The sequence below is a fragment of the Calidris pugnax genome, unplaced genomic scaffold (assembly GCF_001431845.1).
Source record: "Calidris pugnax isolate Ruff unplaced genomic scaffold, ASM143184v1 scaffold174, whole genome shotgun sequence".
In the NCBI taxonomy this organism is placed as follows: domain Eukaryota; kingdom Metazoa; phylum Chordata; class Aves; order Charadriiformes; family Scolopacidae; genus Calidris; species Calidris pugnax.
This window is the reverse complement of record NW_015090907.1, coordinates 1,511,955-1,533,676: the sequence shown is the minus strand read 5'-3', so window position 1 is coordinate 1,533,676 and position 21,722 is coordinate 1,511,955. Positions and strand designations below refer to the sequence as shown.

Here is a 21,722-nt window from a genome sequence, read left to right as displayed (position 1 = left end):
GAAAATCTATCTTTTCTTTCCAGTCAAAACAGTAGGGTGATGCACAGCTGTACCATGCTGCTGTCCCACTGGAGGGGTGTTTCAGTGCATGGATATGGGTTAATCTGTGGATGCTGGACTCGAGTAATGCAGTGTTTGAACCCTGTTGAATGTCAGATGCATTTAGTGACTGAGAACTTTGCTGCTTGTTCTCACCCGAGCGATGGTTGTGGCAATACATCCCCAGAGGCGCTTGGAAGCACCAGGAGCAACATGGGAGGAATGGCTGCTTCTTGCCTCGCCTCTTCCTTCCCTGTGAGAGAAAAGCAGCCAAGTGAAGCATAAAATGCATTAATTGCAATTTCTCTTCCTAGCACATGAAACGGGTTGAAATATCTTTGAAAACGAGTGGAGCAAAAGGGAATGGGATGAATGAGGCAGGGGAGGTAGGGATATGGTGAGGCCCCACCTCAAGTACCGTGTCCGGTTTTGGGCCCCTTACCACAAAAAAGACATTGAGGGGCTGGAGCGGGTCCAGAGCGGGCAGTGAAGCTGGTAAGCGGTCTTCTGGAGCACAAGTCTTATGAGGAGAGGCTGATGGAGCTGGGGGTGTTCAGCCTGGAGAAAAGGAGGCTGAGGGGAGACCTTCTCACTCTCTCCAACTCCCTGAAAGGAGGGCGTAGCCAGGGGGAGTCAGTCTCTTCTCCCAAGGAACAGGCGACAGGCCGAGAGGAAATGGCCTCAAGTTGCTCCAGGGGAGGTTCAGATTGGATATTAGGAAAAATTTTGACAAGGAAGGGGTTATCAAGCATTGGAACGGGCTGACCAGGGAAGTGGTTGAGGCACCATCCCTGGAGGTGTTCAAAAGATGGGTTGACGTGGTGCTGGGGGACATGGTTTAGTGATGGTTTTTTTGTCAGTTAGGTTGATGGTTGGACTAGATGATCTTGAAGGTCCCTTCCAACCCAGATGATTCTATGATTCTATATAGCCTCTGAGGATGAGCTCTGGAAGTGGGGGAGAAAGAAAGAAAAAGAGAAAAAGGGTCACGGCAGCTTCAAGGCAATACTTGTGTTTGCTGATCTTTTAAACCTGAGACCATCAAGCCGTCCCTTTTGCTGCATTCGTGCCAAACATTTTTGCATGTTTTTTGCCCATTCCTATGTAAAAGGAGCTGACCCACAGTGGAGAAAGTATTGGTTAATCTGTGTAGAGGGAGCTGCTTGTAAAGATCTGATGTGTAACACTGTATAGATAAAGGATAATTAAAAAAGAAATCTTAGAAGGAGAAGAGACTTAAGATAAACAAAGAAGGTCTTATGAGGGAATCTGTGGTTTTACCAGAATCCCAACACCTTGGAGTCTTTTTTCTATGATTTCTTAATTTCTGTTCTGTATCTCAGTGGAGAAGCAGCCTCTTCAGAGCACTAAAAGTGATAATCGCTTTCTGTTTGCTCTCTGTGATAATCTTGAGAGAGGTGATAGAATAATCTGTCTTCTAGATAGTTCCTCTCCTCTGGCTTCATGGCAGCTTTGGTTTGTGTTAGCGAGGGTCTTTCCTGGAGAGCTGCTCTTTGCAGTGACCTAGGAAATGGCATTTTCCTAAGTTAATAACAGCCTCGATCTTTTCTATACTGGGTATTGTTGGAAGGAGTTTTATGTGGAAACTAACGTCTGTTCTCTAGCAGTTGCTTCTGAGGAGTATCTGTGACAGGTATCTTACTCTCACAGATGGGCTTCTAGTAGCTGCATAGCTACTGTATGTACTTGAGTATCTTCATTACCATTATTGCTGTTCAGTGCAGCCTTTTTTCCTTTTTCTAAATGTTCTTCTCCCAAAATTCTCTCCCATATGTTTTTGGACACGACTGCTCCTATCTATGAAGGGATTCCCAGGGGCTGATTACTTACCTTTGTTTCTGCTTCCACAGGGATGCCACCCTTCATATTTCTCACCTCTTTTAAATATTGTGTATTTCTGCTCCTCTTTTAAGATACATTTCTTTTGGTTTTCATCTTTTTTGAGGCGTATTTTGGATCCATTCCTCTTTCCAGGAGCTGTTCACCAGGTACTATCTGTGCTTGCCATAACACAACGTACATTGAGTAAGAGTTCATGGTGGGTTTGTTTTCCTGGGGTAGAGACTGCAGCCTTCTGAAGCTTGAGTTCTTCAGTCTCGGGGTGATTCCACTTGGGTGCAGAAAGGTAGGGCTTTTCTCAGAGTAATGGTAAAGTAGGTGATACTGTGGATTTCTGCAAGTCTTTTCATGAGCATCTAAAAGTGATTTTTGGTTTTATTTGTGTGCAGAGAAAGAAGGTTTAGAAAAAAAATATTTGTTGGTGGCACGTGGTTTAGTATGTCTTGAGTTTGTTCATGCTGATTTCATGATTTGTTTTCACTCATCCTTAAGGGTCCCAAAACCCCATGGGTAATGGTAATGATTAATGGAGTGTCCCTCTGGCTGTAAAACCACAAAATCTGCTAATGACCGGTGGTCTCAGATGGTGCTCTAGCAGCCTCTTCTGTGTTTTGGAAGAACCGAATGCAGTGACATGAAGGCTATTAAACATCTTAAAATTCATACTAACATCTACATGTCTCTAATAATTTGTCTTACAAGCTGTTGACAAATTATTTCAGAAAGTCTCACCCAAGAAACAGTTGACATGGGGAGATCTGTATGCTTTCTCCAGTAGGAAGCACCCTTTTAATACTGTTTGAAGTATTTGTATGTTTCCTTAATTTTTTTGATCTCTTTAGATTATATATGTTAATTCCAATGTAGAGATTTTTTTTATTATTATTCAGAGCTGATTTAAACACCTTCATATCCATTTTACTGATTTATTCTGATTGATTTTCAACTGCTACTAATTGCATATAGGAATGTGATTGTCTTCTCAAAACTTTTAGTAAAGATGTGAAACCATTTCAGTTATACTCCAATTCCTTAGCAGGTATGGAGGGAAAAGGTTTCTGAAATATTTGAAAGTACTGTTTTAAAAGATACGCTAGCTCTCCTTCCCTGTAAGCCCAGTTGAAAAGTAACTGGTTTCAAAATACACACAGCGCTTTTTGGGCTGTTACAAGCAGAGTGCTGCTGGAAGCACAAATGCTTGCACATAAGCCTAGTAAGTACTTATTTCACAGCATGGATTGGTCTCGTCTCTTGTGCTTTTCTAGAAGCATTTAATGCAGTAATTCTTAATTTTACAGCATCAACTACCAATGCCAGTCCAGTCTCTACATCCTCAACTGTTGTCAATATTTCCACATCAGCAGTAGCCACCATCTCACAGGTAAAACTTCTTCCTTGCTATATTCACGTGCAGCATCTCCTTCACCTTTGTTTAACACCTTACTCAAAACTAACAAAGGAAGGCCAAATATGTGCATCACTTCAAAAGGAGCACAATGGGTGCTAGAGTTGCAGGGCTCAGTATGTAACTTGAAGTCAGCAAAATGACTCTTGCTGTCCCTTTGACCGTGATGCTTTTCCCTTTGGAAATGCAGTTCATCTGTTCAAAGCTGTTCCCTTGTCTGCAGATGGTGTGGTGAATCTTAAACAGGGTACTGAGGTCTCTGAAAGGGAGGCATTGGAGAAGAAACAATAGAACTATTTTGAGAATCAGACTTCCAGGGAGAATTACAGGTGGATATTTTTTGAATGCCTTTGTTCTTCCTCAGCAAGAAAAGGAAAATTGGTTGTACACAAACAAAGAAAACCCCAGTAAAGCTGGAGTTCCATTCTGATGGTGCTAGAATAAAACAAAGTCAAAAAATCCTGCAGCTAGCACAGAGCCCTTCCCCCTGCCTGTGACCTGCGGTGGGTAATATGTAGGGCTGTCAGTGGCTAACTGCTCTGCTGAATATACAACAAATATACAAAATACAATACAAAGGAACCCTTCAATGTCACAGCTTTGTAGAAGGAGAATATAGGAAGGGGGGAAAATGCAATGAATGCATAAAAATTCTTGTGTGCTTATGCTGTTGCTTTTTAAGGTGCTTTAATTAACATAAACTTGCTTGGAGTTGTAAGGGGAAAAAAATATTTTCTTTCAGTCATGCAGGCCAAAGTGCTTCATTCACAAATCCAGGGTGCTCTTTGAGGGAATTGGGAGTGCACAGTGTGCCAGAAGAGTGTGACCTGACATTTGGGGTGGCTGCTTTCTTTACTATCAGTAGCAGAAATTAAGATCTTCAAGCATAGCTTCAGGTGCTTGGTGATCTCCTAAATTAATGAATAGTCTCCATAAGTGGGTACCTTCCATCAAAACATGCAAGATTATCCTGTAGCTCTTATGGCTGAGGTTGGGCCCTCGGCCAGTGCCAGGACCACTTTCTGTTGCTGTCAATACATTTGATATCAGAAAGTAAAACACAACAAGACAAACCCACAAACTCCAGAACAGAGATGATGTGTGGCCTGATGCCGTGGCATCTACTCGATACACCCCTGTTACTGCCACATCGTTTGTAATGAACTCATTTTTGAAGAAACTGGAGACAGAGGATTGGCCCTGTGATTGCTGGCTCCTGCCTGTGCGGGGGCCATGGGGAAGCCAGGTCTCTCATCCCTCGTTTGAGATGTCCTACGTACACAGAAAGAAAGCATGAAGTCAGACTGTGCTCTTGCTGGGATTTCTCTTTGAAAGGCATATTCTAGCATAAGAGTCATCTTAATATAGAGTGTTTTCTGAAGGAAGTGTCCTATCATAACTAATCCTTCCCTCTGACAGGACTATCCTACGTACACGATCCTTGGCCAAAGTCAGTACCAGACGTGTTACCCGAGTTCTGGCTTTGGGGTTGTAACACCAGCAGACAGCAACACGGAGAGTTCTGCATTAGCAACAACTACATACCCAACTGAAAAACCAAACGCCATGGTGCCTACGCGGACGGTGCAGAGACATTCCTCTGGTAAGGGCTGGATCTTTAACAGGGGGGCTGCAAAGTACCTGTGATAAACACGACAGTGTGCAGACATGGGGAAAACTTTTTTCCAAAAGGTAATTGCAGCACCTTTGCGTGCTGACCTGGACAGGACATTTGCCTTCCATTGTCAGACTGGTCTCACTGGTGTGCGAAGTATTAAGGTAGACCAGCCAAACTTGTGTATTGGAAGTCTTATGCTGCTTCAGCCAACACTTACCACGTCCTCTGCATGCCATCTAGGGAGATGGAATTCCAGGGGTGACTGGAGGAGTTGCCAACGGCAGCTCCCTGGGACTGTTGACTCTGTCGTGTGTCGGGGCTGGGTGTTCTCTTGGGCTACAGGGCAGTTGATGGTATCCAGTGTCCAGCTCTTTCCCTCCTGCAGGCAGGCATTCATATTACCTGACAGCCATGACATGGCTGCCTGTCCCAGTTACAGGAGCACTCTGGGACTGCTCCTGCATTTTCAAGAGCTGTAGTTTGGCCATCACCTCTCGATGGCTTGGTCTGTGGTGTGACTGGGGGAACATCCTTTCCTTGCCTCTGGTTCATCATGTAAACCCTTTTGGAAATGACATCTGTTGTGCTGCACATGTGAGCAGATCTGCATCTGCAAAGCATTGCGTTACCTGGCACTTGTTGGGGAGATTATTTTAGCTGTTAAGAGAAGAGGTGTAGGAAGTGGATTGAAAAGGTTTAATTGACTATCTAAAGAAGTCACATCTTTGGCTGGCCTTTTCCACTAACGCCATGTCATGTACCAACCACAGTGGTGTTGATTAAAATTTCCTGACCAAAACTACAATTTTCTAAACTTAACAAGGACAAAATCAAAGATTTAGGACTTCGTTCGGTGTCTTACCCAAAGAGGTACGAGATTCTTCCTGTGTTGTCAAACAGTATTAAATGGAAATCTGCTGTCTGTTACAGATTGGTAGGCAGGAAAAAAATACAAATTCCTTTGATTTTTGTTGGTGCCCTGGGTCTGGCCAGGATGGACTTAACTTTCTTCATAGCAGCTCTGCTGATGCTGTGTTTTGGATTCATGGCTAAAGTGGTGTTGATGCCACACCAGTGTTTTGGATCCTACTGAACAACACTTTTGCAGTGTCAGCGCTTTCTCCCCTCCACACCCCTGCAGCGAGCAGGCTGGAGGGGGATGGGAATCTAGAAGATGGCACAGCTGGGACAGCTAGCCTGAGCCTAGCCTAGCCTTCTCCATCTTCCCCAAGTCCATCAGTAGTACCTGAGCTGTGCCAAGTCCTCAAACTCATTCAAGCAACCTGAAAGCAGGGATGGGTGGCTGCCAGCAAGCATAGCACCAAATCAATAGTCCTGAACTCAGTGAAGTTCCAGACCTCTCTCACCTTTACCTTATGGGGTGCTATGGACAGGGGATGACAAACGCCACACTGTATGATGTAAATCACGAAGTGTGGTGCTTCAGGCACGCTCCCTCATTCAGGAAGCAGTTGCCCTCTAGTTGGAGAGAGCAACAGCAGATTTACACATGATAATTTGTTCTTCTTTGGTGTTGAAAACCTAAGGAATTGACCCGTAATAACAGACACTGGCCAGGGAATTGCCCAGCTGTTAATGTTTTCAGTACCATTCTTTTTGGCTCAGGAATTCTCCAAGTTCACAGTTTTGCATTAATTTTCATAGGAATTGCAATGTCTCATCTTCCAGACCCAGACTGAATTCAAGCTCTCAAGTCCACTGTGTCCGCTGCCTTCCCGCTACAGTTCTGGTCCTGTTTCTTAACTAGTTAGGCAGACGTCTGGGATGTTAGCTCTTCTGCCTGGCCGGCAGGATTCAGAAAGTATTCTCCATCATGGCCGTAATACTCTGCATATCAAAGCAATGATTTTTATTATTTTAATGTTTTTTAAATGCTGATGCTTTACTCTTTCCCTGGGAAGGGTGTTCTTACCAGTGGCAGAATAATGTATGGTGCTTGGCCAAGTCTGCATCTTCAGGGCTGAGATCATCCCTGTTATTCTTTACTAGTTCTGGGATAGGCCAGTGGAGCTGTAGTCAAATGATGTCTGTTTTCCAGTTAGCACACTGTGGGTTTGTGTGTGTGGTTGTGTGTGGTTAACACACTCTGGATAACTCGGTGCACTGGCTGTTGTGTAGCTGTTGGTCAAGGGCTTATGGTGGCCCAGGGGTGAGCAGCGTATGCGGAGGTGGAAAGAGCACGTGTTGTGTGATGGTGTGTGACATGAAAGGCATTTTGACTAGTCGGGGAAATCTGGGAGGGAGCAGCATCATTAGATACTTTCCTTTGTACACTTATTCCAGACTGAGGGTTTCTGGTGCTTGCTCAAGAGGTATTAAAAGAAACAGTTGAGTAATAAAGCCAGTTCCAGGGTAGTGGGACATCTGGGAGGTTACAGGTCTTAGGATGGAGGGTCCTCAGTGGACTGAATTGAGGAGACAGAGTTGTTTTGAAATGATGGGACAAAAAAAATCATGTTTTATGTTCTAGTAAGGGTTTAAGTACTACTGCATCAATAAAGGAAGATAACATCTTACCTTTTGCAAAGGAGGTTTTTGGCCAAATGCTATAAGCTTTATGTTGGTGTGTTTTGAGACATAAGGAGGTGAGAGGTGTGTGATTTCTTTCTTCTAGGAGATGCATCCACAAGTCCTTCATTATCAAGAGCAACAGCAAGTAAAGAGTTAGATGAGCAGACAAGAAAAAACATGCCTGGAAAAAACAGGGGGAAGAGGAAAGCAGATACTTCTTCCTCACAGGACAGTGAACTGGAGGTAAGTAGTAACCTTGTTTTCTACAGATAGCATTGCAGAATAGTGTGGTGGTTAAAGTCGTCCTCTCTTTCTTCCATCATATCTCAATGGAAATGGAAGAGGATCATTAGACTAATAGAATAGTTTGCACTGGAAGGGACCTTTACAGGCCATCTATACCAACCCCACTGCAATGAGCAGGGACATCGTCCACTGTATCAGTTTGCTCAAAGTCCCCTCCAGCCTGGCCTTGAATGTTTCCAGGGATGGGGCAGCCACAGCTTCTCTGGGCAACCTGGGCCAGTGTCTCACCACCCTCAGTGTAAGAATTTTCTTCGTTACATCTAGTCTGAAACTACCCTCTTTTAGTTTAAAAACATTACCCCTTGTCCTGTCACAGCAGACCCTACTAAAAAGCCTGCCTTCATCTCTCTTATAAGCCCCCTTTAAGTGCTGAAATGCTGCAGTAACATCTCCCCAGCACCTTCTCTTCTTCAAGCTGATCAACCTGTCCTCATAGGACATTGTCCTCTGATCATTTTTGTGGCTTCATCTGGACCCACTCCAACAGGTCCGAGTTCTTACTGTACTGAGAGAGAATTTGGGATTTCCCGTGAGCCATTTTATCTGAGAACTGGCCCAAATGAGTTCTTAAGTGGTCCTTGACAAGCATCACTTAGACACATCTTGGAATCATAGTGGTGTCAATGGAGGAGACATATGGATGTCTCTAGTACAGCCTTCTGCTCAGAGCTGTCCCCATCACTAGAACCACAGCTTTGTGTAGTTGAGTCTTGAGAACCTCCAAGGTTGGAGATCCTGTACCTGTCTAGTGATCTATCCCAGGACTGCCATGTCCACCTGGGGAAGGAGATTTTCTCTCTCCAACTGGAATCTCCCAAGCTGCAAATTTCCCCCTTCTTTTTCCATGGCAATTTTCCATTTGCCACTACTGAGAAGAATTTGTCTGCATCATCTTTGCAGTTCCCTTTCAATTAATTGTGATCTGCTATTAGATCACCCTTAGTCTCCTCTTTGCTGAGATAAACCATCACAGCTCCCTCAGCCTCTCCTCTAGGCTGCTGACCATCTCGACAGCCTTTTGCTGGCTGCACTCTAATTTCCCCACATCCCTCTGGAGCTGGGAATGCAATCTGGGGTGACCCAATGCCGAGTAGGGTGTCACAGCACCTTCCTTCTGCCAGCTGGGCACACTTGGTATTCTTCAGCACATAATACATCTTATCCACAGGGAGAGCACCCTGCTGGCTCATTCTGCTCCTGGTGTCCACTGTACCCTCCAGCTCCTTCCAGCCTGGAGCAATACGCGGGGTCATTCTGCACTGCACAGTCTGCAGTTACTGAACTGCTAATTCCTGTTGGCACAGTTCTCAAGTTTGTCAAAGTCCTTCTGTGCTGAAACTCTGCTATTCCTCATGACAGATAGTCCCCCTTATTTACCATAACAAAGGTCATTTGCCTGTGGTCTCCAAGATCGCAGACAGTAAACTACCCTAGCAGGGCTCTAAAGTTCATTAGCACTCTTAAGTTTTTCCTTTTATGACTATAAAAGCAAGAGAAGCTTTGGAAATAGTTTGACCGAGAGCGCCTTATTCTGCACATATATTTGCAGTGTACGATATGTAAACTCCACTACATTAAACTGAGTTTAATGAATAATGTGTTCAGCCTGATCAGTATTTAACAGATTAATACTGTTAAATACTGTTCATATCTGTTAAAAGCATACTGCAACTGGCCACAAAATTAACCCTAAAACTTGCTCCATTATTGTAGCTCAGTGCTTGGAGTAGCTCAGCTCTAACCTGCTTTTGTTCTCTACGCAGCGAGTGTTTCTCTGGGACCTGGATGAGACCATCATAATCTTCCATTCACTTCTCACAGGGTCTTATGCTCAGAAATATGGCAAGGTAATATTGTCTTCTCCGTGGAAGAAAACCCCTTTCTGTCCTGCAGACATAAATGCTAATCTTTGGAAAAGGAATAGAAAATGATATTTTGTTTTAAATCTAGAAGGTGATACTTTTAACTTGTTGGCAGTTTGGGGTGGGGAAAAGAACTAAATTTGCCTTTATGCAGAGCTGGGATGTGGACATCACAAACACTTCCCTTCTATTCCCTTCCCTTAAAAAGTCTATTTCTTGTTACTATCATTGGGAATTATTGAGGTCACAGCACACAGTGAAAGAAAGTATTTTTTCTTCTTCAAAACAGATTGAATATTTTTGAATGTTTTGTTTTGTTGCTTCTGAAAATGCATCAGTCCCAGTGATGCAGTACTAAAGTATTTTGTTAAATTTTGGGTCACTGTATTACCAGAATGTATTTGTTATTTTTTCGGGTGTTTTTTGAGTTTAAAATACTGGGGAAATTGTAGTTCACACCAGTGAGGGCACATGAAATTACATCAGGTTTGACACACAGGAGAAACTCTGTGCAATGTAACTGATGAAAGTTTTATCACAATTTACTTCTGCCTGTAACCACAGTGAATTTACGTTTTCTCTTTCTGTTTTACCAGGACCCAACTCTAGTGATTGGCTCAGGTCTGTCAATGGAGGAAATGATTTTTGAAGTGGCTGATACTCACTTGTTTTTCAATGACTTGGAGGTACATGGCAAATGTTTTTGAAAGGCAAAACTCCATGTTACCCAGTTAGAATTATACTGCACAGTTTGGAGGGCTATTGTGCTTCAGAGCCACTTTGTGCTGAAACATAGCAGTGAAGTGGTTCTAAGCACAACCAAATCAAAGAGATGCACTCTTCTCTGAGACATTCTACTGACTGTCATGAGCTCTCTTAGCTCTCTTAAGGGTTTCTACTTGAACCTGTATAATAAAAAGAGTGATGTCTGCTTTGTCTTCTATTTTCATTCTGGATGGGTAAGCACTTTGCTTTTACTGATCCTGTTTTACAGAGATGTGGGGAAAGGGTGACCTTGAGGATGTCAGTTCTCAGGGACTTTGACTCAGCCAAAGACAGAACTCATTTTGTGCATCTGAGGCACTGTCTCAGTAGGTTACGTTGGCTGTGTAACAGCTCAGAAGGACACGCTTCCATAGACCAGTGTGCTCTGCACGGGGACGTCCCACAGCACCCTTCATTTTTCTTTCCTGCAAGCTGTCTCTGCTGCTCTCCCCTTCCCATCCTGCCTCGCGGACTTTTGATCAGCTCCCATCCTCCTTCATGGCCAGTATTCTTTGCCAAATTAAATACATCTCACTGTTCTGCATGACTTCCCCAGAAGCTGATTATAAATCTTTGCTTCAGTCATGGCAAAACTCTGTGCTTTGCTGTTACCCTCATTATATTGATTGAGGCTATTACCCTCATAATATGATTATATTATCATGTAGTAATAGACACAGTAATGTGATCTATACAGAGAGGTGTGAGGTTATTCCATAATCTGGAATTAGATGGTTGGAAATAGCAAATTTCTTGACTCATGTCGTCTTCGATATGAGTCATGGACTCATGAACCTAATTTGCAGAATTTACAGGACTAGTTTAAAGCTTGGGAAGGCTGAATGTGAAAAGTGAACAGTTTATTGTAAGTGCATCACTGATACACATTATGGGAAAACAAGATGCTTTTTTTGTTGCAAATAGAAACTTAAACGAAATCTCCATTTGTGGCTGTGGCTGCTTGTAGCTGTGAGCTTTGCCAAGGTGGAAATGACAGTTACCTCCCTGCCCCAGGAGAAAAAAAGGAAAAAAAATCCGAAACCCCAAATACAGTCTCTTGTGCTGGAAAGGTAGTCACTGATATGTTAACTATGTGATCGACAGCAACACTTAAAGCTATCGGTCTTGGTTAGCAGCAGCAGTGGGAAGTTCTTGTAATGGGGAAAATTCACTTCTTGTCCTATTATCTCGGGATTAAATCTCGCAATTTATCTCGGGGTTAAATCAGCCGTGCGAAGCACCAGAGTCTTGGCAGTACCACCAGCTGATGTGTCACTCTAGGGTTTGTGCTGTGCCTCTCTGGTAAGGGAATTGATGGTTCTGTTGATGAAATGAAATATCAATACGTGACCAGATCATGTGGTTTGGGGGTATTTTTTGTTTTGGTTTGTGAAATGGCAAAAGGGTTTCAAATGATAAGTGAGTTTTGAGTCCAACCTGTTTAGTGAGTGTTGGGAGTTCCTTTTTTTGTGGACAACTCAAAATGTCATAAAAACACACTTTTTTCAGACTTTTCTGGTACTTCAAATCCCAGTCTTAGCAAGGACTTGTAGGTGCTGAGGAGTTAAACCTAGTACTGGAAGACAAAGCTAATGGGAGCTGTGTGTAGGTTTGTGGAGGCAGTATGGCATGGCTTGTTACTGTTGGGAAATGGGAGGGGATTGTTTTATATCACACTTCCTTTTATCTGCAAGTTTCAGTATGTTCTGGATTCCAACAGTGTGACTTTATTTATTTTTCTTAAACAGGAGTGTGACCAGGTACATATAGAAGATGTGGCATCTGATGACAATGGCCAAGATTTAAGGTGATGTATTGATGAATGCATGAAACTTATAGCTGATGAAATCTGGTTTTTGTGGGGACTTCAAGCCCAAAAGGGATGGAGGTCAGCATTGTGCAGGTGATGAAACTTGGCAAATTGTGTTTCTTAGCTGGGTGGTATTTCTTTGAAGACCTACAAAACATTAGACTTTTGGAATTATAACATGAATTGTATTGTCTGCTGTTGAATGTTGCCTGTGCACTCAATGATGTGTCATAAATGGAGAACCAGTACTCCAAACTTCACGATCTGGCCTTTGAAAGTCTCCCTATGGTTTGTATCCCTCTGTGAGCTGATTGTGCACACTATTGGCGGGGTGAGGGTAAGTTCTCTGCTGCATTAATGAGCTGAACTGGCTCATGGAAAGATCTGAGAAGTTCCTGACTGTCAGGGAGAAAGAAGTATGGGGAAAGTGATGAAGCAGGATCTGCTTCCTGCAGTCATGGTAAAGCAGCCCGTCTGCTTGTGGAGCTACAGCTGGGATGTAAAGACACAGCTGTTATGTTTGGAAGATCCTATGCTGGGTTCCTATCACTGCAGGATGAAAAAGGGGTTAGCAGGAAATCTGCCCTGAATGACAGAGGACTGAGCAGGCAAAGAGCAAAGGGAGGTTTTGTAGTGGAGGGTGTGAAAGAAGAGTTGGATTGGTGCATTTCGGTATGGCAATTCAGACCCGGCAGCAGGAGTAGCTGGATATCTGAGTACATTGCCAAGAGAAGTCGGTCTCTGCTGGTGGGGTGCAGTGGGGATTGTGTAGAGTTCCTCTCCAAGGTGCTTTTCTACCTGCCCTCAGAGCTGAAGTTCCTGGCTGCAGCCCTACCAGGAAAGCTGCAGTGATTCTGCCGCTGTGGCACATGTAACACATCTGCTTTTCTGAAACAGCAACTACAATTTCTCCACGGATGGCTTCAGTGGCTCAGGAAGTAATGCAAATCACGGCTCATCAGTTGGTGTCCAGGGTGGAGTGGACTGGATGAGAAAACTGGCCTTCCGCTACCGCAGGGTACGCGAGATCTACGACAAATACAAAACTAACGTTGGAGGTGAGTGTTCACCTGCACCCAAGTATCTGAGCACTAAATGGTGTTTGTGGTGCCAGGCTCCATCCTTCTCACAGCTTTTGCTTTCCTGAATGTTTGGATGGGAAAAGTAACCACTTTCCTAGTGCTAAGTGAGATCCATGGAATCTAAGAGGGTACATCTTCCAAAACTGAATGGCATGCCAGTGCAATCTGGGAGTTATCATCTAGATAAGGGTGATCAGAGAAAATTTAGGTGCCAACAGTGTTCGTTGCTAATTTTGCATCAAAGGCTGCCTGTCACTCTGCTTAGAACAGGCCTAAGTGACTTAGCTATCATGCTGCTCAGAAGGCCTTTTCTTCACAAAGTGTGTCTTTTATTGTGGCGTTGTCAAGAAATACAGCGTTCAACCTTTTGGCTGTTGTGCTCATAGTCACAGAATCCCAGATGGGCAGGGGTTGGAAGGGACCTCTGGAGATCACCCAGTCCTACCCCCTGCCAGAGTGGGGTCACCCAGAGCAGGTCACACAGAATCAAGTCCAGACGGGGTTTGAATGTCTCCAGAGAAGGAGACTCCACCACCTCTCTGGGCAGCCTCTGCCAGGGCTCTGCCACCCTCACAGGAAAGAAGTTTTTCCTCATTGGTGGAAATTGGTGGAGCACAAGTAGAATTTCCCATGTTCCAGTTTGTGCCCATCCCTTCTTGTCCTGTCCCCGGGCACCACTGAGAACAGTCTGGCCCCATCCTCTTCCCACCCACCCTTTAGCTATTGCGCAGCATCAATGAGATCCCCTCTCAGTCTGCTCTTCTCCAGCTGAACAGCCCCAGGGCTCTCAGCCTTTCCTCAGCAGAGAGATGCTCCAGTCCCTCATCATTTTCATAACCCTCTGCTGTCCCCTCTCCAGCAGTTCCCTGTTCTTCTTGAACTGGGGAACCCAGAACTGGACCCAGTGCTCCAGATGTGGCCTCACCAGGGCAGAGCAGAGGGGAAGGATGACATGACATCTCCACCATGTATTCACAAAGTCTCTTACAATCTTCTAGTTTTGTTTCCCTTCCAATGCCAAAGTAGTAATAATAATGCAAACCACAGATATCCACTGTAGTTAAATTTTCTATTTAGTCTGAGTTTGGCGTTGCCACCCTGGGAAAGGGGTGCTGCTGGAGCAGCTCACCTGGCAGGGTGACTCAGCCTGCTGGGAGGTGGGTTTGGGTATCTTTTGCCTATGCAAAAAAAACTTGATAGAATGTTTTCTTGGACATATTTCCAAAAAATCAGGTGTTCAAAAGGATAACTTTCAGCCTTAAAAATCTATCAGTGTAAGTCTGCATTTCACTGTGCTGCAATTCCCTTATTCCTGGTAGGGATCAGACCACTATTCCATATTTTGTGTGTGGGAAACCCAGATGCAGAGTTTTTCAGGACCTGTCTACCAGATGGTAAAGCAGTTGGCAGTGCAGCCCATGGTGGGTCCTTCCACGCCAGTTCAGGGCTGGAATGGGGTGGGGGGTTCATACGTCATGGCTGGAAACTGGGTGGAGAGAGGTTCAGAAAGGGTGCTCCTTCCTTGTATTTACTGATGGAAGCAGGTTTGAGCATATGGGCTCCATTGCTGGCTGAGTTCAATTCAAAACTGAGAACATGATATCTAAAAGGGATAAAAAATAGGGAGATAAAAAAAAAAAGGTGAGGGGTGTGTTAAAAAAGATATCAAAAAGGGATTGCAGTGGAAAGGGTCCTTGGGAAGTAGGAAGTCAGAGAGGGTGACTGCAGAGTTCCTTCCCCTGCTGTCTGTGGCCTCAGACAACACCTATTGCTGTGAGTGCTTTGTACAAGAGAAATGTGTTTTGTTGTGTGTATCCTGGGAAGTGGTTTGAAATAATTAGAGAAGAATGTCTACCCAGTTCCCCACCGTGAGAGTCACAGATGGGTGTCTGGGCTTATCTGTGTCACTGGAAGCTGGTTTCTCCCATTGCCTCGAGACAGTTTCAGCTTTCAGATGCCTTCAGTACCATGATACTTATCGCCGAACAGGCAGCTGTTAGACTGAGTGATGGCTCTCTCTGCATTAGACTTGCCAGCTCAGCTGGGAGCACCGGTGTTGCTTGTCTTCCAGGCCTCCTTAGCCCCCAGAAGAGGGAAGCTCTGCAGCGACTAAGGACGGACATAGAAGTACTAACGGATTCCTGGCTGGAAACTGCATTGAAGTCCCTGCTACTCATACAGTCCAGGTACGGAGACTGGAAATGTGTCTGTGGCTTTCTCAGCCCTTTCTCTCCCTTAGCTGTGCGTGCAGTGCTGTGCTGTGCTGCGTTTCTGCTCCTATTTGTCACAGGAACTGGGAGGCAAAGTGAGTGAGTGCAGGAGCTCCACTCCTGAGCGCCTGTTGGGATTTTTCTGCTGCAACATCTGTTGTTCAGAAGGTTCCCTTCATAGGACTGCACTCACCAAATTGTGTTTCGGTCAGAGAATTTCTGATTGAAACAAAAAAACAAACAAGCAATAACAACACATCAAAATCCTGGCATAAAAAGCCTCTTGAAGGCAGGACACTGAAGCACGTGGCATTTTGGAAAGCCAAGCAGGCTGCTCAGAGCAGCCCTCAGCACCGCTGGCCGTAGATGTGTTTTTACAAGTGTTTTTCTTCTTTTAGAAAAAACTGTGTGAACATCCTGATCACAACCACCCAACTGGTGCCAGCTCTTGCCAAAGTTCTCCTATATGGATTGGGCGAGGTGTTTCCCATCGAAAATATTTATAGTGCTACAAAAATAGGTAAGGGGTTGCGCTGAGTCCCTGGCATGGAGGGGTCTCCTGCGGGAGAACTGCGACTTTGACACAGGAAAGACAATTTCTGCAGCTGAGAAGCCCGTGGCTGCTATGGTCCAGCTGGCCATGTCATAGTGGTGGCTTCTGGCCTCACGAGCTGAACTGGCTGTTATCCCCTTCCCAGCAAGACAAGAGTGTGTTTCTGTATGGGGAAGAAGGGACCTGTTCAGGCTTCTGTTACTCTCTGCCTAAGGCTCATTACGGTGGGATTGTGTTTTGGCAGGTAAAGAGAGCTGTTTTGAGAGGATCGTGTCACGATTTGGAAAGAAAGTCACCTATGTGGTAATTGGAGATGGGCGTGATGAAGAGGTTGCAGCGAAGCAGGTGGGTTTCTGACTGGAGAGGTGGGATGTGGGTGGATGCAGAGGGAAATGACTGCAGCAGTCTTTTTCTGCAGGGCCTCTTTTTCCAGGGCTGAACTTCAGGCCAGGGGCACCAGGGGGGAACTATGCCTTTGATGCAAGAGATCTTTCTTTCACTACGTTAAGATGGGGAGGTTTTTGGCTCTTCAGGGTTTAAAGTTTCTGTTTTACTCTTGTTTAAGATTGTGTGTAACATTGTCCCTGTAGAACAGTAGCTTGATGTAGCATGTCTTGGTCATACCATGCAGCAGTCAGTGAGGATGGTGGCATTTCTCAAAGCACAGAGAAAGTCAGGACTCGGTCGCCAGCAGTCAGATCAATACACAGCATCTACCATGAGTCTCAAACAAGGAGCAAAAACTTCGATTGATTTGGACAGGCCTGAATAGGTTGTTGTCAGGACACTTGTCTCTGCAGGCTTCATGCTGTCTGCCATGGCCAGAGTTGTCATATACACAGGGTCCCTGGGAATGGCCTTCCTGGGCGAAGCAGCAGCTCACAGCCAAGTGCCAAGGTTTCCATCAAACTGTCCGAGCAGCTGGTAGTCAGTGCTGGTGCCCATCATAAACAGATGTGCAGATAAGATAAGCTTCAGGTACCGATGTGCATAGGGCCAAGGTCCTTCCAGCACCTGGTGTGCTCAGATGGTGGTGTCACAAATGCCGCATTGTGCAACCCCATGGGTGTACCGTGACTGCTTTCACCCAGCTGTAAAATCACCTCGATAAACGTGACTTTGTCATCTCTCTTACAGCACAACATGCCTTTCTGGAGAATCACAAATCATGCAGACCTCGTGTCCCTTCACCAAGCCCTCGAGTTAGACTTCCTGTAAGAAGTTGAAACGAAGGCATGACTGCAGCTCCCACAAGCCCTCTCCGTCGCTGGGGAGGCAGAAATCTCTTACATTTGGGGACTCACTTTTCAGCTTGATGAAGAAAACATACCTAATGCAAACTGTTCAGTAGAATGTGACACCAGGTCATTGCCTCAGGAGCACAGGCTCTGCCAAGTACAAAGTTATCCTAGAAAGAGGCACTAGACTCAGCAGAGCTAGGGCTTGTCTGAAGAAGAGACTTAGAGCAGCCAGCTGAATTCCTCTTGCAGGTAGTCTCCAGAGGGGAGGGTGATACAACAGCCTTCTCCTTTCTGTTCAGTTTAGTTGTAGAACCCAAGTAAACACAAAACCTTATTTTTATAGAAAAATACTGATGGCAGAGGTGAACCTCCCTTGTTTTGCAAAGCTGAAAAAGCTATGGTTTTTTTCCATAGGAAATATTAATGAAAATGTCAAAAATACCTCTGTTGCTGTGAAATGTGTCCTCTCTCCTTCCCTGAGTGTTCAAAGCAGTTAATTTATTACAATGTCCTTATGTTATTTTCTCAGTGTGGGATTACTGGAAAATAGAAAGTTAAGGGAATGTTTCTGGGATATGTGGTTCCTGTAGAGGAAAGCGTTGCTGGTCTGAGTTGATCGCAGTGGCTTCTGGTCAATGTGTGCACAAGCCCTGTTAACAAGGAGATCACTGGATTTCAGATATCCGTGACCCAGACGTAGATCCCACAGATTTTCCCTGTAAAGGAAAACAAAACTGCCTGTGAACATTAGATACAGCACAACTCTATTGCAAACTGCTCAGATGTGAACAGAGTCCTTGTCTGGACTAGGAATAATTTGAGAGAACTAAATTCTCATGAATGTTACAAAGAAAGGGTATGGTTATTAACCTTCACCTCTGCTTTCCTGACTCCATTTGTGAGAGTAAGTTCCTTTTAGTAAAATCAGATTCAGTTTTCTTGTATTCTTCTTTGCATTAGCCTAACTACATAGTTAGAAACAAAAGCCTTGTTAAGACGGACTTAATTTTCTAAGACACTATGACTTGGCAGCCTGGAGCACACTGGCCTTGGGAGTGATGCTTACACTAATTTTTCTGCTACCGTCTCAGATCAAAAGGTTGGAGTCAGTGACCTGCAGTACCACAAGCCAGAAGTAGCCACTTGGAGACTGGGGACTGGCACGGGGCACTGGTTTTGTGCCAAGTCAAGGCTGTGACCAGTGGTATCTGCCTCCTGCCTGTACCCCGATGGCACCAAATCAGCAGGTGCCAGGGGTTTCTGCAGGGAGGGCAGGTGTCAGCTGTGTCCCACCGCAGGCCTCTGCTGATCCAAACACTGCAGCTGCACCCAGGACCTGCCAGGTCGCTGGTCTCCAGCCTGGTGTTACCTGCCTGGGACCCCAGGGAACTGCTCTGGAAGCATGTTGCTCCAGGGAGGGTACTGCCCCACTGAGACTGTGCCCACAGAAGCAGGTGATGTTTTCACTGCGGTCCTTTCACAGCATCAGTTGCTGAGGAACAATTGCCATCAGTGCTGGGGGAGTTGCTCTGCTGTGCCCCAGGAGCCTTCCTGGGCAAGCTCTGGTCAGCACTCGGGGGGACATGCTGAGAGCATCTCCTGGGTTTGGATCCCCAGAGCTACGGGACTGGACACAGGTCTCTGTTTCACATGGTCCTTGCTCTACTCCTGTTTTTTAATTAAAAAAGAAAAAAAAAAAATCAGAGGAATTTCTCCAAAGTGGTCCCAGGCATTAGGAGCAGTCCACTTTCCACCCAGCTCCTTGCTGGGTGTTGGCCTTGTGCTCTGATCTGAGCAGGAGCTCTGGGTCTGCGTATTTCCCCAGGAATTCTGCTTCAGGAGCCATCTGTGTAGAAGCTGCTGCCCGAGAGCAGCACGGCCTCTCCTCCCATTAGAAAAATGTGAGAGCCAATTTCTGCTGTAGGTGTTCCTGAACAGCTCAGGGGAGGAGGTGTCTTTTGGCTGCACTGGCCCAGCAGAGCCCTGGAGCGAGCTGGGGCCGTGTGTGTCCTGCTCAGCCTCAGGGGTTGCGGAGGATTAAGAGCAGGAGCCCATGGGGGATGTTCTCCCCATCTGCTGTGAGCACGGGGTGGAGGGCTCAGGGCTGTGACTGGTGTCCCCAGGCAGCAGCAGCAGCCCGGGAAGGTGTGTAGGTGTTTGGCAGCAGCGTGGGCCCCAGGCAGGGAAGGGAGAGGCGCTGCAGGGCTCTGGCTCCGTTACTGCAGGGTCCATAAAGAGCTCATCTGGGATCCCTGGGACGTGTCGCTGCTGCGCCAGCCAGGGCGGATCTGGTGGGGAGTGAGCTGCTCCAAGGAGCAGCCCCACTGCTCCCAGGGTCTGAAGTGTCTCCAGAAGACCAGGACTTATTTGCAGTCACAGAAGAGTTTGTGCTGGATCCTGAACATCTCTGTGTGGCTCCCCAGCCCATCCAAAGGTCTCCTGTAAGCAGGCTTGGGATGTGTCCCAGCCCGTGAACCAGCCTGTTCGGGGCACGTCTCGTACTCCGGCTGGCTGAACTTTGGGATTAAAACCTGTGCCTTAAACCTCCCACCATCCGGTGTGGCCGAGTGGCCCCTTTGCTTCACTGGTGCCCGGAGCAGCTGGCAGGAGGGGGCTGGTGCGGCGAGGTGGGGTGGGTTTTGCCCAGGCGCTCGCTGCAAGTGCTGAACCCGAGGCACCACGCAGCCTGGCAGCTGGCTGGCTTTGCTTTGTGTTTGTTTACTTAAAATGTTTTAAGGAAATTTTAAGATGGCAAAATTTTAGCTGAGTGTGGAACTCTTGCTGCCAGTGACATTTCATACTGATATTTATACGATGTCTCCTTGAATGTATGTAAAGTACTTTTGTAATAGGAGGTTGATGGTACATTTCTGTGTTTATGTTTAATAAAGGTTGACCTGACTATTTTATTTTTTTTTCTTCTGCTGGCTGAATTTAAGATTTTTTCCTGTCTCGTGTAGCAGGAACAGCATCTTTATCTGAGCATTGCTGTGCGTCTGTCTCTGTGCTCTCGCATTTCCCCTGACCTGGCTGGAGCTGAACTGGTGACAAACCCGAATGCCGGAGTGGCAGCCGGCCCCACGCGCTGCGGCCTCTCGTCCAGCCCCACCGCAGCCGCAGAGGGTCTAAAACATAAGACACCTAAGATCCACTAATATTTGCTGCCTCCAAGATCCCTGGGGGAGAGATGTCTGGAAGGTGGCCGGACCTGGCAATGGGTTACCTGGTACTGGGTTACTGACCCCTGGGCAGCAGGAGCTGGAGGGGTCCCGGGCGCTGCAGAGCCTTTGCCTGTTCATGGTCTGTGTAATGGGAACTGTCCTATGAACTGGAAAAAAAAAATAAAGTCTTTATTTTCTATAGTCACTGCCTCAGCCTATTCTCTTACACCCCTACAGTCAGTCCAGGTCCCTTGTGAGCGCTTGGCCTGGGCTTGGTGGCACCGATGGCATCAGGGTGATGGTGCCACAGGTCCCAGTGCAGCCAAGACCCCACTGCCCTGGGCAGCCAGCGGTGGAGGTACCGGCTCCTCGTCACTGCTGGGGTTCCCAGGGGAGAGCGTGGCTCTTGGACAGTCCCACACAACCTAAACCATCCTTTCCCTTTTGCACAGGCCGACAAACAGCCCTCCTCCCTGCCGGCTGCTGGTGCCACTGTCCTTGGGCACGGGTTCTCCTGCTCTGGGACCAGCTGGCAGGAGCAGTTGGTTCAGCTCCTCCTCTAGCAGCAGCCTGCTGCCTCCCCCGCACGGTGGGATCCCCTCCAGGGACAGGGTGGGTGATGGAGTCAAGAGGATGGGGCCAAGGACCAACGCCAGGATGTGCCACAGCTGCTGGCAGGGGCGGTTCTGGGGCCTGTGGGGCTCAGGCATGGAGCCAGGGGCAGCACCCCCCGGGGAAGCAGCGGGTGTCCATTGCCCAGGAGCCGTCACAGCCCCACAGTGTCCACATCAACACCGCGTTCGGCTGAGACGCAGGTCGTGGCCAAGGCCAGCCTGGTCCTGGCATCAGGAGCACTGCCCGGGGTGCGGTGGTGGGAAATCCAGCAAACGCACACTGAGGTGGCCATCCTGCGCCAGAAGTGCTGAGCCACACCATGGCCATACACAGGGACACAGCCACCCCCCCAGAGGACAGGGTCCCGGGATGCACCCTGCCAGCCCCCACCCCACAAACACCATTTGCTGCTCGAAGGAGAGAAGTGTCGCTCTGGGGTAGTGGCAAAGGGGTGACCTGCCCGGCCCAGGGCCCAGCTCCAAACACAGAGCTTTGCTCTGCCCCTCTCCTGGCCAGCAGCAGGGAGGGAAAGGCAAGGACAGCCCGGCATGGCAAAGGGCATGCGTGTCCATGAAGAATCCACACTGGTACATGCTTCCTTGTTTCTGAAGGGGCACAGCCCCACGTGCCCTGACCCTGTCCCGCACCACCTTCCCCAGGCTG

At 46.7% G+C, this 21,722-nt stretch overlaps 1 protein-coding gene across 2 annotated transcripts in view; it reads left to right on the top strand.

Moving 5' to 3' along the window:
* EYA3 (EYA transcriptional coactivator and phosphatase 3) overlaps positions 1 to 20,192 on the top strand; it is a 62,287-nt gene extending 42,095 nt beyond the window's left edge. For both annotated transcript variants that reach the window (XM_014949182.1, XM_014949181.1), the window contains 11 exons: positions 3,198 to 3,280; positions 4,724 to 4,907; positions 7,558 to 7,697; positions 9,524 to 9,607; positions 10,219 to 10,308; positions 12,136 to 12,194; positions 13,095 to 13,255; positions 15,351 to 15,465; positions 15,888 to 16,009; positions 16,287 to 16,387; positions 17,180 to 20,192. In XM_014949182.1, coding sequence (XP_014804668.1) covers positions 3,198 to 3,280; positions 4,724 to 4,907; positions 7,558 to 7,697; positions 9,524 to 9,607; positions 10,219 to 10,308; positions 12,136 to 12,194; positions 13,095 to 13,255; positions 15,351 to 15,465; positions 15,888 to 16,009; positions 16,287 to 16,387; positions 17,180 to 17,260 — 1,220 coding nt within the window. In that variant the 3' untranslated portion in view covers positions 17,261 to 20,192. The remainder of the gene's footprint in view (positions 1 to 3,197; positions 3,281 to 4,723; positions 4,908 to 7,557; positions 7,698 to 9,523; positions 9,608 to 10,218; positions 10,309 to 12,135; positions 12,195 to 13,094; positions 13,256 to 15,350; positions 15,466 to 15,887; positions 16,010 to 16,286; positions 16,388 to 17,179) is intronic.
* The last annotated feature ends 1,530 nt before the right edge of the window (positions 20,193 to 21,722 follow it).